The sequence below is a fragment of the Chinchilla lanigera genome, unplaced genomic scaffold (genome assembly GCF_000276665.1).
Source record: "Chinchilla lanigera isolate Chin_1 unplaced genomic scaffold, ChiLan1.0 scaffold00005, whole genome shotgun sequence".
Classification (NCBI taxonomy): Eukaryota; Metazoa; Chordata; class Mammalia; order Rodentia; family Chinchillidae; genus Chinchilla; species Chinchilla lanigera.
Window position 1 is genome coordinate 1,260,240 of NW_004955406.1, and position 14,588 is coordinate 1,274,827.

A 14,588-nucleotide genomic window follows, 5' to 3' on the forward strand; every position below is an offset into this window, starting at 1 on the left:
GGCTCGCCGGAGCCACGGCGCGGGGCGCTGCTCGCAGACCCCCGACGACTCGCCCGCCTGCCCCGCCGCGGCTCTGACCCTGCCAAGGTAACCGCTGCAAACCCCTCTCCGGCACACCTGGAGACGCGCGGGCAGGGCCCGGCTCTGCGGTCCTGGCGGAGAGCGCCGTGGGACCCCTGCCTCCCTCCCTCGCTCCGGTCTGGAGAGGGGGAGGAGGAGAGGAGAGGGCGGCCCTCCCTCCGTGCCCACAACACGACCCCGACTTGGGCCGGCCACTTGCCTGACCGGCGCGGCGAGGCGGCGAGCGCCCAGACAGCGGCTCCGAACTGCGCGGAGCCTGTCGGGGAGCACCCCTCCCCTCCCCCTCCCGGTCGGTGGAGACGGACTCCTGCTCCGGAAAGTGGCAAAGTCAGGGCAGAGTTCGGGCGCCGGGCTGCAGGGGCCGGGGTCGCGGGGGCGGACCGTGCCAGGAGTCGGGGAGCTGTCGCTGGCAGAAACCCCCTTGGGATCCCTGCTGCCAGGCCCTGGCGTCTCCCCCCACCCTCCGAGCCTCAGGCTCCCCAACCCTTTCACCTTCCCCAAGGAGTCGCCGAAGTTGGCCGAGGTCACCCAGCCATCCTGCAAGCCCGTCAGCCCTGCCGCCTGGCGGCCCGCGGGGCTGTCCCGGGGCTGCAGGCGAGAGCGCCCCCTCCCCCAGGTCTGGAAGGAGGACTGGAGGGCACAGCTGCCCTCCTCCTGCTCCTGCCTGCAGCCTTTCCCTGGCTGTGCCCTGCTCCCTTTCAGGATCTTAGGGAGCAGTTCCAGAAGAGTCCAGAGGGCTGGAGGACCCCCTCGCCTCGGTGCTGTGGAGTGCTTATGGATGTTTATTTACTGCGCTTGCCTAGGTCACACTGCGAGCCGCCACATGGGCCGGCTGCAGCAGGGACGTGTGTTTGCGTGTGTTTGCGCGGTTGTGCTGTGGTACTCACCACGGTGCTCACCCGGGCCTGCAGCGGGGCAGGCACCCAGGAGGGACAGGTGGTGCGGGATCTGGCAGCGGAGAGCCAGAGGGCTGGAGGAGGAGGGTACCCTCAAAAAATGAAGAAGGAAAACGAGAGAGGAAAAAAAGGATCAGCCTGTGAGTTCAGAGAAGCCCTTAGGTGGGCCCTGAGGCCCCCCAACCCCAGCCCCCTACTTTCAGAGCGCTCCTGCTAATGCCCAGGTGGAGACCGGAGGCCTGCGGATGTTGGGAAGTGTGTTTCAGAGCCGCTGGGTGACTCGGTCTAGTTCTGGTTCTCATGCTGCCCAGAGACCAGCCAGGGCAGTGTGCTTGGAAAATGCCCAAATGGAGAAGTAGCGGGCACGAGAAAGCCAGAAAAATGCCTCTGGGAAGGAGGCAGGGACGGCTTCAGGAGCTGGTTTCAGGGCGCTCCCCCAGCCTCCAGTAGACCTGATGCGATCAAAAGGAGTTCACCAACCTCAGAAACGGCTCTGTCATGGTGAGAAAGAGAGGGAAATTTGAACAGTTCTGAAGTCAGGGCTGAGAAATGGTTGACGTGAAAATGCTCCTGGATGTAATGTGACATTGATGGGTTTTTAATTTTTTCCCCTTCAAATATGGAAGGAATCAACTAGAAAATGAAACAGGCCTAGATGATCATTTAAGCATGGATTTGTCTGCTATGCATGGCTCTATTATTTCTTCCTAAAGCGGTGCTCCTAACCCTGCCGCTTGCATTGCTAGAATTAAATGTGAGTCTGTTGAGAACGCTATCATATTACACATCAAACTGTCCACCACTGGGGTGATGAATGTAGGAAAGAGATGGTTCCTTTTCTTTAATAAATCAAAGCAGCATTTAAGTCTTCCTACGTACCAAAACCTGCTGGTCTTCTTCAGCAGCGATTGCCTGGGGGCAAGGAGTTTGTGGTGGGCCAGTGCTCTAACAACATACGGCAGATCAATTGATTAGGTTTCCATGTGTGCCACTCAATTTATTTCGTACAATTTTTTCAGAAATTAAAAGGTTACCGAGAGAGTACACGTTCCCCTCTCCAACTGAGCACCGCTTATTATTGCAGCAGTATTTCAATATTAAGTGATCTTCAGGATATTTCAGCTTTCATTTTGAGTTCTGAATTTGAATCAGCCTGCAGCAGGACGAGGTATAACTAAACACACAGCTGACGGGCTCCTCGGGGAGTGTGTCTGAGAGGAGTATCTGGGCCTGTTCTTGGTAACCTTGTTTACGGGGACATTTCAGTGGCAGGTAGAATGTTAGCAAGAGCCAGTGAGAGGGAGCAGGCTTACGTTTGAAATGGGTCCTCAGTCTCTTTTTTCTCCTTCCCAGGCATGCTGTGCACCTTAGCTGCATATTCAAGGCAAAATAACTTTTCTGATGCCTCATGACATTTTCTAGTACAGACAGATGCCTGAGTGAGTGTGTTACAGGAGAAGGGGTTATTTAGGAGACTTCCCTTTTGTCTACACATACGGGAGTACAAGTAGCTTTGGTTTTTTTTTTTTTTTTAATGTGTTGTACACATAATTCTGTTAGATGCAAAACAAATCATATCTGGCAAGGTTAAAGTATGCCATGGAAACTGACCCATGAAATCGGTTTCAATTAGACACGGAAGGTATTATCATTGTAGTGCAGGAAATTTGGAACATAATGCAGAAATTCTGTATTTATTTCAAAATTGTTGGAAAACTGTTGGAATAGAAAGATTTTGAGGCAAATGCCAAAAGCCACATTAATGAAGAAAAACGCTGCTGAGATACTCTTGAATAATAGATAGGATATGTAATGGTCAACCACAAGATAAAATTTTTACACAGTATTTTTATGGCTTTAAATTGGCTGCATTGTAAACTAAGCTTACTACTCTATTAAGTCATTATACTTTTCAATTATTTAACATTTCTGGCTGCGCTCCCTTCTGTGGCCTTTTTTCTGTACACATCAGAAATGATATGTACAGTAGTAGTAATTGCTTGTTGTTACTGTGAGGACTTTGCCGTGGAGCAAGGTTTAATTTGAACTTCTCGGGACAAACATGAAGAATCCACAGAGGAAAAAGAATGTTATGGAAATATCCAGAGCCCTATGAAATGGAGGAGATAGCTACGGCATTGAAATGTACCTAACGCAATTTGAGTCATTCTCACTAAGAAACCTTGACAGTATATGCCTTCTAGGTACTGTGCATTTGGAAATACTATATCTCCATTTAAATGCAGATCTTCAGTTTTCTCCAGGGAGCAGTTGGTGAATTTTTCAATTGAACCTCTGGTATGAGAAAACCAACTGAAAATTTCTCCATGAACAATAGAATCTGTCGTTTTGAAATAATGATTACCGACTATCATAATATTATGATTTTTGTATTCATCTAAAAATCTCTTTATAAAGTCAAAATAAGGTATAAGGGCTTCTTTGTGCAAACAAAGACGTTTTCTCTTGTTGCTTCATTGTCAGTGGGTTAAAGCTGGCGAGGAACATGGCTTCCTTGATCAGGTGAGCCCTGCAGAAGCTCCATGCCTAAATGGACGCTTGGAATCAGAGCGAGGAACTATGAATAAATTCTATGTCTTCTCACCGTCTCAGACTAGCAGACTGTGGGGGTGCTGCTGAAGGAAAGCGTGGGGGTCTTCTCCTAGAACAACCTTCTCTGCGTCATTGGTGCCTGTTTTATAACAGTTCTTTCTAATGGTGTCGGTAGTAATGGTAACAGGGAGGGTTGTTAGAAGGGAAGTCGAAGTCAGGGGGGCCTTTTTAAAAAGATAATTGCAGAAAATCATGCGCTGTGTTGAAATACAGTGTTGATACCCACAACCGCATGCTTCTCGTTGCCCAGGTTTGGGGAACAGGAAAATTCCTTGCGAGTCTTTACATAAAAATTCCTGATCTTATGTTGCTGATAAGGATTCCTGTGGGAATGTTACTACTCTGTCTGCCTGCCTGTCACATAGATAGTACAGTAGGAGTTTTCCTTCTCTTGGAGATTAGATACCTTTCCTTCTCTCAACCCTGATGGTTTCCGGTGGGAAAGGCGGCCACCTCCTCCTCGTTCCCTGCGCTGGGCTTAGTCTCCTATTCCCCTTCACACATCTGCGGAACACGGAAGGTGGAGAGAGCGTTTACAGCACTGTGCTCTAGAACACGTGCAGGCGTGGAAAAGTGTCATTTAGGGCTCTGACTCAAGCCTCTGTTTCTATTTCTATTATGAAAGATACTTGTTCATTTAAACCAGGTTGTGAGGGGCTGGGGATTTAACTCAGCGGCAAAGCGCCTTCCTGGCAAGCGCAAGGTCGTGAGTTCGGTTCCCGGTACCGGAAAGAAACCAAAAAAAAAAAAATAAATAAAAATAAACCAGGTTGTGATCATAGTTGCCACAAAAAAAGGGGTTAGATGTGTCTGGAATCCCTGTAATAAAATGCAAGATACTGGAGATGTTGGAGGTATTTCTTTTACTTACGGACACGTCTGGCCTATTCAGATGAGCACATCTGCTAAAAAAAAAAAAAAAAGAAAGACCTGCAAAGAACTCTAAGAAAGATGTTAATCCATGAGTGCACTTATTTTACTGCCCTTAGACTAATTATTTAACATGAAAAATATGCATATGTGACAGTTATTATTTATCGTTGTAAAGATTCAAATTCAAGATACAAATGCTATATGAAGCATAGCAAAGCTGTAGTATTCCTATTCTGATATTTACATGGTGGGATAAACAGTACTGCCAGATATCTGTGTTACTAGACTGGCCCATTTAAATTTGGTCTCACTCAAAGATTTATTAGATTAATAAGGCTAATTTTATGACCAATCTAATTTATATCTACAAATACCTATTTTTATTAGCACAATTATAGATTGTGAAGCACATTTCCATATATGTTAAATACTAACAGTGAGAATAACTAACGCTTGTATAGTGAGTTACAGTTTATAACCATACATTACCCATAAGCTGTTCTTTGGAAGAATAATTGTTATCCTTTCTTAAGAAAGCAATCGCCTTTTACAATGTAAACATTGTATGAAAATAGATTCTTCTCTCAGAGTTCCCATCCTCCTTTACTCCCTTTCTTCCTTTTCTCTTCTTTCTTCCCTTAATGGGAAAAATAATCTAATGACATTTTTTTTTTTTGTGGAACATGTATAATTGCTCATCATCTACTTCTATTGAAAAAGGACATGTAACTAGCAACCCCACATAATTTTTGGAATATATCTCTGCTCACCAGTGTTCTTGAGGAAAATGTAAGGTTGCAGAAATCATTTCATGCCCTGTATGTTTTCAAACATAAATCAGGGAAATTGTTAGCGAGTTATAGCTCTTCATAGAGACTGTAGCTCTAGTGCTATACTAAACACAGGCTATATATTTTTCCAAGTTATTACGTGTGGAGAGAAATCCAAAGTTGGCTATTTAGATGAGCACTTTCATTCAGTTATTAGAAATTCGTTTACTACTTAGTAGGAACATTTATTTTCTGAAGGTTGCAGAATTGGACCGTAAGACCTGATGATCTTTTCTTCCAGTCACTATCAGGGTTACAGATTTGCCTTTTATGGCCGATGTGTGTTCTGTCTAGTGTCGGTCCTCAGGTGAAGGTCAGTCATAGTGATGATGCTGTGTAGGGGTGGTGTTATGACCTGGTTACCCACTCTGTCTGAGAATAATAGTAAACCTTTGTTCTTCAGCCCTCCAATGAAGCACGTGGACTAGATGGCCTCTGACTCACTTTGCTTCTGTAATTCTAAGTTAAGTGATTGATCAATAATGAATTAACTGATTAATCATACTCCTCTCTGTTCCCCTTCTATAAGCTAATTATTTACTTAAGTATGGCCTTATGCCATGCCTAGGAATATCAGGATATACAGCAGTAAGTGGGCTCAGGTTCAGTGGTTTGGAATGAAAACCTCATGAAATTTTGACAGTTGGATTTGCAGTCAAAGTTTTCTTTTGTAGATCAATTATCAGATATTCCAAACACACTTACTGAACAGACTTAAATGCTGATTGTTTTCCCAAGCTAGATCATAAAAGCCTCTTGTTACTTATTGGAGTGGAATATTGTATTATCAGTGATAACAAAATATAAAGAACAGTTCTATTGTGAAACAAGTGATATACATAAAATCAAGGCAATAAAGCCAAATGGCGGGTCATCCTTTGCGTGCACTCTGAGAGCTGAGGTTTAAGAGAATGCACATGTAACCCAGGGCTGGAAAGACAGATGGAAAGTAGTGGACAGATTATTAGACATGTGCAGGACTTTTACAGACTGGGTGCAGAGTGTGCGGCGTTTCCTGCTCTTGAGATAGAGAAACATTAGTGCTAGGGTGAGGTTGACGCCCTGTGGTGGGATTTGGTTTTTGTCACCCAAATGCATGAAAATAGGAGAGCTAGGGAAGATGGGGTAGAATCCACTCTTCTCTTGCAGTCACTGGTCAGGACCTGGGAGAAGAAAAGTCAGACTGCAGCTGAAGGTGGAAGAGGGTTGAGTGTGTGTGCACGTGTGTGTGTGCGTGCGCACACGCATTTTGGCCTGGTCTGTATTTAACTGAGCAGAAGGCTGCAAATGAGACAGAGGGGAACTAATGTGCTTCGGTTCCCAATGAAGGGCAAGTGTGGTGGGTTATGTGGAAAAGCTTTGGAATTAGGTTTTGAACTCTCATCTCAAAATATCTAGTGGGCCATTGACTGCCTCTATGGCTTTGGGAAATCAGTTAATTCTCTGAATTCTAAAAATGTCACTAAGGAACCCATCTGCTCCTCAAGATGGTTGTGAGTGCAGTGAGGCTGGTGGGAAGGAAAGCATTTACAAGCTATAAGATTACTTCGTTCTGAGTGGCAAGGGAGAGACATTGTTTTAACCAGTGCGCTGCCTGGCCTCACCATTTGCAGGCCAACTGGTTTGGTTCTTCAGTGGCCATTGGTTGGCACGTTTCTTGCTCACAGTGGAATAAGCGCTCTGGAGGGTACTTTTCCTGCTATTACCTTTAGGGAGGAAGCAGGAAGTGGTATGCAGCTGGGCAGCTGTGTGTGGAGGAGATCCCTAGGCTTGGTAATTGTAATGTATGCGGTGCCCTTACTTGAAGGGCACATGCACTTTCCCTTACAGATGGCCAGCACTGTCTGAATAGACATCTGGGTGGTTTTGGAAACAAAAACAATGTATTCAGTAATTGCTTTCTTTGTCTCAAACATTGCCTGTCTTTTGTGTTATTGCCACAATTTTTATATTAATCTAAATTTCCTGCATTTTCGTGAAGACTGAATGGATCATTGTTGGGTAGTAAATACTTATAAATACTGATATCAGTTTCATGTAGGGATAGATGTCCAGGGTAGAATATTGGAAATAGTTAACAGAAGATATCTGTTAAACTCCAAGTTCTAGACACCATAAAGAGCTCTTGTCAGGGATGTTTTTATCTATGATTCATTGAAGAATAGCTAAGCATTTTTTTCATCAGAAATGAATGATATTTCAAAGCATAAAATAAAGGAGTAGGTTAACAATTATTCAAGAAATCTGGAATGTTTGTACAGGCAATATTTAAAAGGCAGATTTAAAAATTTAGTATATAAGACTGGTGTGTGCTTAGATAATGACTAATACAGGTCTATACTTTGTGATCTAGTAAACCTAAAAACTAGATGAATCTAGCAATTAGGCAATGTTATGGGATCAAGTTTGAATATAAAGTCAATATTTAATCACTCTTGCTAAAAATCACTAGATCCTCATTGTACAGCATAAGTGCTATACATATGAAGAAAACAAAATTCAGGTAGTTTAACTGTGAGTCAGTATTAAGAATTTCAGGATAGGATTATTTGGAAGGAGTTGAGTATATTAATAGTACAAGTGCTAGAATGCCACAAATAACCCCAAGCCATCATTTATGGAAGGATTGTCTTGCTAGGAGGTTGGTCGTAGGTAGTAAAATCAACCCAGCCCGCATTTCTGCTCAATTTGGAGAACTTTATTGAACAGGTAATGTGTTTAATATAGTGCTAGGTCTGTTATTGAGTACAGTGTGATTTGGAGATATGGTCTCTCCTTTTTGGAGATACATACTATTTTAGTTAATCCATGAAACCATAACTAGTACAGAGGCCTGGACCTAGGGCTTAGTGGCAGAGCATTTGCCTAGCATGCGTGAGGCCCTGGGTTCTATCACCAGCACTACAAACACAACAACAGAATAGTAGAATATACAATTATACAAAGTATGAATGCTACCTGAGCAATTCATACAGATTCTTGAAAGGGAACTTGGAATAGCAGAGCCTGGCCTGACAGTCCAGCTGCGGTTTACTAGCTGTGTGACCTTCACCTCTTTCAGAGGTGGCTTTCCCATGTATACATTGGGTATAGCTACATCTGCCTCATGAAACTGTTGCAAGGATCAGAAGAGACAGAGCGTATTTTCTCCTTTTGTAGGGCTGGAACCCAGCGCCTTGCACCTGCTAGGCAAGTGCTCTAGCACTGAGTGACCACCCCCCACCCCAAGGCAGCTTTTGAAAGTGTCTTTATGAGCATGGGAGAGACTGAATAGCAGTGGGGGGAAGCAGAGGAGACAGGCGCTGGGGCACCTGAGGCAGTGCACACAGGCGCCAGCCCCAGTGTGTGGCGCTGTGCATGTTTGCTAATGCTTGGGTCCTGGCCACTCTTCTGTCATCACCATGCTGTTTGTTAGATCTTCACGAGAAGTCCTGGGCGAGTGTATGATAAAAAATATGGTATATGTTTAAATTAAAAAAAAAAACAAAACTATTACAGGCTGGGTGTGGTGATGCATGCCTATAATCCCAACACTGGGGAGGCTGAGGCAGGAATATTGCTGCAAGTTAGAGGCCAACCCTGGCTACATAGCGAGTTCAAGGTCAGCCTGAACTGCATAGCGAAACCTTGTCTCAAAAAGATAAAAAAAATTACAGTAAAACACACATTGCCATGAATCCCTCTCAAAATCCTCCCCCTCACTTCAAACACACTCGTGCCATCATTCTTGCAGCTCTCTAAAGCAGTTCTAAAGTCCTCCTTCCTGATGTCTCATGGTATCCTGTCTGCCTCGATGTCCTGAATGAATTCAAAGTATTCACCTTTCGTAGTCATTTGACTTTGAGGGAGAGTCAGACATTGCACGCACAATGCCAGATCCAGTGAACAAGGTGGATGAGGACACATATCATGTTTTTACGAGCCTGCCCCCCCGTTGGATGGCACTTGGCGCAGCATTCACCATATTTTTGATCACACCTTGGAAAGACACTCATGAAAGAGGACTTCCAGAACAGCTTCAGAAAGTGGCAAGAATGATGGGATAAGTGTGTTTGAAGTGAGGAGGAATATTTTGAAGGGGATTTGGGGCAATGTGTCTTTTAGTGCAATACATTTTAAAATGTAAACATGCTTTATTTTTTGATCACTCCTTCTATGATAGATGTTCTCCATTCCACAGACAAGGAGAGAGAAGCTGGGCAATTTTAAACAACCTCCTACCTGTGTGCTTGAGTCAGGACGGGAAGTTCAACCTGGAGCCAGAGGCCCAGCTCTTCATGACACGACACAGACTGTACCGCAGGGGAATTATTGTTATTCTTGAGCCGTAGTGGGCAACATGCTAAGCAAGGACCTTGGAGACTTCACGGTCACCCAAGGTCCCTCAGGCCAGCTGTCAGAGTGGGAGGGACAGAAGCCTGATCTACCTGACACTTTTCACCTGGCCTTGCTAAGCCTCTGGTGCCGATTTCCACCTTTTGAAGTAAAATATGGAAAGATGCTGCGTCCTGCACCCATCTGGGCTAGACTGGTACTCACAGGGGGTGGAAGAGGCCACCGGGACTGTGATTGAGTGTTCACTTGGTCGCCACCAGCACTACTACGTGCTCCTCTTCCGTCTTGCTCTTGATGGCCTGTGTCTCCTGATAGTGAGTTTGTGGGAATTCAGTTTTGTGGTCACCCCCAGTTTATAAGGAACAATAAGAAAACAGCCCAGCAATGTGGTGTTTCAGACCCGTAGTCTCTGCACTGAGACAGTACGGAACGGGGTGCCACAGGACCCGATCTTGTATCATTTCACCCTCTGTTCCCTTCTGAGGAAAATCAGAGCAGCCTTCAACACAAAGGTGTATATGAAAAACAGAGGGAAATACATTTTCAGAATTCAAATTCATTTGTAAAGTTCTCTTACAGTGGAGTCCATGGCAGGTCAGGTCATTGGCGAGAAAAACTCCCTAAATCCCAGGAACACCTCACATCCAGCCCGGAGCAGAGCTTGGTTTCTGGGGACCACGCTGGCACCTGGCAGGTGACAGGGGACACCTCCCACATCCTCCTCAACCCGCCCTGTGGGGAGGCTGCCGGCTTGAACTGTGTGAAGTTGTCAGTTGTCGGAGGTGGCGGCTCTGCTCTCAGGCACTTGGCTGAAATGTGATGCCATTGGTTCTCAGTCAAGGTTTCTTTCTGCAGGGCTGTGAACACAGATCAGCTGCTACCGGGTGTACACAACCAGGGAGCAGATCCACAGCACGCTGCGAGCAGCCTTTTTAACCCTGAGACTTTCCAAGATCTGTGCACGCAGGAAGTTTCCTTCCCTGGTGTCAGATGTAGCACCGAGCTCTCGTCTTCAGATCTGAGCTGGGCTCCCTGCTGCACACCAGAGCGGCTTCTTTGAGACGTTTGTCCTTGAAACTGCACCAAACTCTTGGAAGAGCCCAGAACGTGTGAGTAGGGGTGATTCAGGCAGCATAGTCTAGGGGAGCTGCAACCAACATTATACCAGATCCAATTAGCCGGGCGGGAGGGGGTTTTCCAACGTTATGTTACCTTCATTTTCAATTCGTTCTGAGGAAACAAATCAATTCTAGCTTCTGATACAGTGACTTTGCAGTGGATGGACTTGGAATATGTTAGCTTTAACTATTTGCTGTTCTCATTTAGTGAGTAGATGTGACTTGTGGGACAGTGATTGTGGGCATTAAACTATAAAACTTCTCAGTTTTTATTAGGAATGATAATTGTTGGTCAGGTCCATTTTGAGAAGCGAGTTCGCTTTAGGGACTGTTTTGAAAGAATTAACTACATGAATTCATGGAGTATGGAATGAGTTGGTACCATTCTTGTTCTCAATAAAACATATTAGTTTGCAGTTTTAATTTACTCATAAGGAGCATTCCTTTGAGGTTTGGTCTTAATTGAATCCTATTCAGTGCTGTCTTTCTGGTGTTTTGCGGCTCGTATGTGTCTGTTTAAGTTACTTGCTGGGATTGCAGTCTGATGAAGCTGTGCTGGGATGTTCCTTAGATTCTAAGAACATTCGGATGAAAGGAACGCTGTCAGAATTTGGGGGATGGTGGCCGACTTCTGAAGGCTCGGTGTGGGGTCACCCTTGAAAGCTTTTCAGCAGCACAGCCTGAATGACTGTCAGACGGAGGCCACACTCAGAGGCCGGGAGTCAATCTCAGCTTGTCCACTTTGGCAACTTCAACCAGTGAAAGCCCGGGCCCCCTTCCTATCAATTTTTAATATGCAACAATACTTACCCTTCTAAGATTAATTTCTCTCAGATTAGGCTGATTGATAGCTGGATTGTGGTTTCTTAAGAGCTTGCTCCCTGGAACCCACAGCCAGCTGCATTCCATTTAACCAGTGAATGTACAAACGGGTAACCATGGATTCAGCCACCGCTAACTGCCAGGGCGATGACTTGTTGTAAACAATACAAATGAGCCGGGAGAGCGGAGGCACCCAGACATGAAATGATTTTAATAGAAATTACGGTAAAAGGTCATGTGATTCGGTATCCGATCCTGTGCAGTTTTAAAGGGAAAGTCTTTCTTTTCTCCCCCCTGCCCCCTATTTCTAAGCAGCCCAAGTGGGTATCTCCCCAAAGTTGGCAGGTGTTGCCCAAGGCTTCCCAGAGGAAGGGGGCTGCCGGTGTTCTGGCCAGGTGTGAGGGCTCGTGGGTGCTCACTGGTAAGCGCCTTTATTCAGGAAACAGAAGGGAAGGCTGTGAGTTTCAGGCCGGCTTTGTGGAAGGTCATGCTAATTACACCGCAGAAGTTCTCAGCTCCAGACAGAGGAGGATCATAGGGCACTGGCTCTTTTACTTGTAAATGGTACAACTGCCTGTGCTCCCTGCCTGCGCCTCTGGATTAATGTATAACCTTGGTCTTCCTGAAAATTATTTGCTTCAGAAACAACTTTTGCATTGTGGGAATAGGCACGGGTAGGGGCTGTGGGAAGTGCTGGGCCTGACCTCAAGGTTTCCCCCGCCCGGACATTTTCTGAGTTCTGCAAGGACCAGGCCTTACGACAATATTTGTGCTGCTCTGGGAGGGACGGTCTCTGCATGTGAAAGTGATTGTATTCATCAGTTTACTCTCAACCAAAAGGCACCAGCCAAAACCTCGTGGTTTGTTTCCTATGCTGTTTTCAGCTATGCTTATTAAAAGGAAATGCAGAAAGAAAGTCTGGTTGCCGAAGCTGTGGCACTTGGGTAGCACCTAAAAGCACAGCTGTGTGTATGTCCAGATGTGGAGGCTAGATTCTCCAGTGCACAGCTGGTGAGAATAGAACCTTCTAGTCACTGTCTCAGCCCAGCTCTGGAAGCAGAGAGCTCTGCCTGGGCCTGTAGATCTGAAGGGCAGCAGACGTGGATTTCTGTGTTGCACTTTCTTCCACGGGCAGAGGGAAAGGTGGGTGCATTGTGTTGGACCAAAAGATAATGAGGTGTTTACTTTTACCTCCTTTCAACATAGAGATAGATGCATACTGCATGGGTGTAGATGTCACAGTGAAGGAAACACTGTCAGGTGTGTGTGTTTGTGTTAGGACTTGCTCTGTGACAGAACTACGGAGAAACATTAAGGAGCTCAGTAGTATGTAAAAACATCAAACCGTTTAAGTGCACTCAAGATTTTACTGAGCAAACCCTTTGTTTAGATGTATGTCAAGTATTAGCACAGAACTTATATTTATAAGCTTTTAAAAAAATACATCTTTTTGAGCATGGGGGTGTGGCTTATTGTGTGCCTAGAATCCATGAGGCCCTGGATTTGATCCCAGGCTCTGCCAAAACAAAGCAGAATGAAACAGAACCAAACCCAACAGACTAGAACCTCTTTAAGGTGTCGGAGGCCCTTACTGCGTACTTAGACTACAAAGTTCTTCTGAATGGCAAGGTGGGCCTATAGTCCCATGACCTCTTTGCTATTCTAATACCAGCTATGCTCCTCAAAAAGAGAGGAAACTCTAGAAATTAATGTTGGAGGAAAAAGGAGCAATTACAAACACATGGGAGCACCAAGTCCTAGAGGCTAAATTATAATAAAAATACAGTTTTAAACTTTTTCTTACCTCGATTTTCCAAGCATGTGTCAGCCGCAGGGTGCTGAAGGGCACAGTCTTTGCAGTCATTGCTTTTCACCAAACTATGAGATTTTAGCCAAGCTGGGTGTGCTGATACGTACTTGTTATCCCAGAACCCTGGGAGGTTAAGGCAGGAGGATTGTAACTTTAAGCCCAATCTGGGCAATTTAGCAACTTAGGGAGGCTCACATCTCAAAATAGAAAACAGAAAGAGTTGGCGATGTAGCTCAGTGGTAGAGCAGCCCAAGGTCCAATTTTAGACAAAATGATGTCCTCCACCCTCCTGTGTAGACGGAGGATAACACATGCCATCAGGAGGGGGGAAGTTTGACTGATAATGTATACAGATACTTAGCGCCATGCCTGGCATCGTACGTGCTCAATAAAACACCGCTAGTTTCATGACTCATTTGGATTGAAGATAGGTACAGTTAAATGAAATCCTGCTCCTGGGCTGGACCCAAAAGAGCAAGGTTCACACCATAGCTTAGACCCTCCTGTAGGGTACCATGGTGAAAAGTTATGGCTTGACAGAGGGTGGTCCAGTTTACAGCAGAATATAGTGTTTTATGTAACATTTTGTTAAAAGCCAAAAGCAATATTTTATTATACATATTATATATGTATATTTATGCAAATCATGTAAGAGAGCTAATTTCTAAAATTTTTCCTCTTTGCATTTAGGGTTTCTGATGCTGTGGGGTTGAAGGTATCTGCACATTTTATGTATGATCTTGCTGCCCAAGTTGCGCGTATAAGGCTACTTAAAGGTGTAAGACATTCTTAATTACACTAGACCTGAAATCCTCAAGCCTAGTGGCCACTAGTCAGTCTCAAAGGTGAGCTGACAAAATCCCTGACTGAGAAATCCCTGGGTGACAGTGCTACAGGTACTAAAGCACAGTAATAGCAAGTGCGTTAGCGTGGGTGACATGCGCCAGGGAGACGTTTCAATTTCAGTAGGCGCATTCTCTGTCCATTGACCTCCTTGACCTCCAACCTACAGGTCTCATTCACTCCACCTTTCCTCCCCCGCCCTCCCTCCTCCCTTCTCTCAGCGACGTTGCATTTTCTTTGTCTCTGAATCAGAGGGCTCAGAGAAGGGAGACGAGGGACAGGAGACCCAGAGTCTTTTGATGCCAGCTCTGGTTTTATAAATGGAAACTTTAAGAAAAGTCACCAAAAAAAATCCATTTTTCTTTCT

The 14,588-nt window shown here is 45.2% G+C and overlaps 2 protein-coding genes across 4 annotated transcripts in view; one reads left to right on the forward strand and one right to left on the reverse strand.

Moving 5' to 3' along the window:
• Nucleotides 1-14,588, reverse strand: part of LOC102010123 — a 36,069-nt gene that overhangs the window by 998 nt on the left and 20,483 nt on the right. The window contains exons 7-9 of the mRNA XM_013503029.1: nucleotides 13,373-13,501; nucleotides 10,271-10,485; nucleotides 118-786 (exon numbers count right to left, since the gene is read on the reverse strand). Of these exons, the coding sequence (XP_013358483.1) occupies nucleotides 118-786; nucleotides 10,271-10,485; nucleotides 13,373-13,501 (1,013 nt within the window). The remainder of the gene's footprint in view (nucleotides 1-117; nucleotides 787-10,270; nucleotides 10,486-13,372; nucleotides 13,502-14,588) is intronic.
• Esrrg (estrogen-related receptor gamma) overlaps nucleotides 1-14,588 on the forward strand; it is a 524,413-nt gene continuing 509,825 nt past the window's right edge. For 2 of the 3 annotated variants that reach the window (XM_013519877.1, XM_013519891.1), the window contains exons 1-2: nucleotides 1-87; nucleotides 10,484-10,737. The gene's annotated coding sequence lies outside the window, so the exon portion shown is untranslated. The remainder of the gene's footprint in view (nucleotides 88-10,483; nucleotides 10,738-14,588) is intronic. The other variant, XM_013519883.1, reaches the window with a different exon arrangement.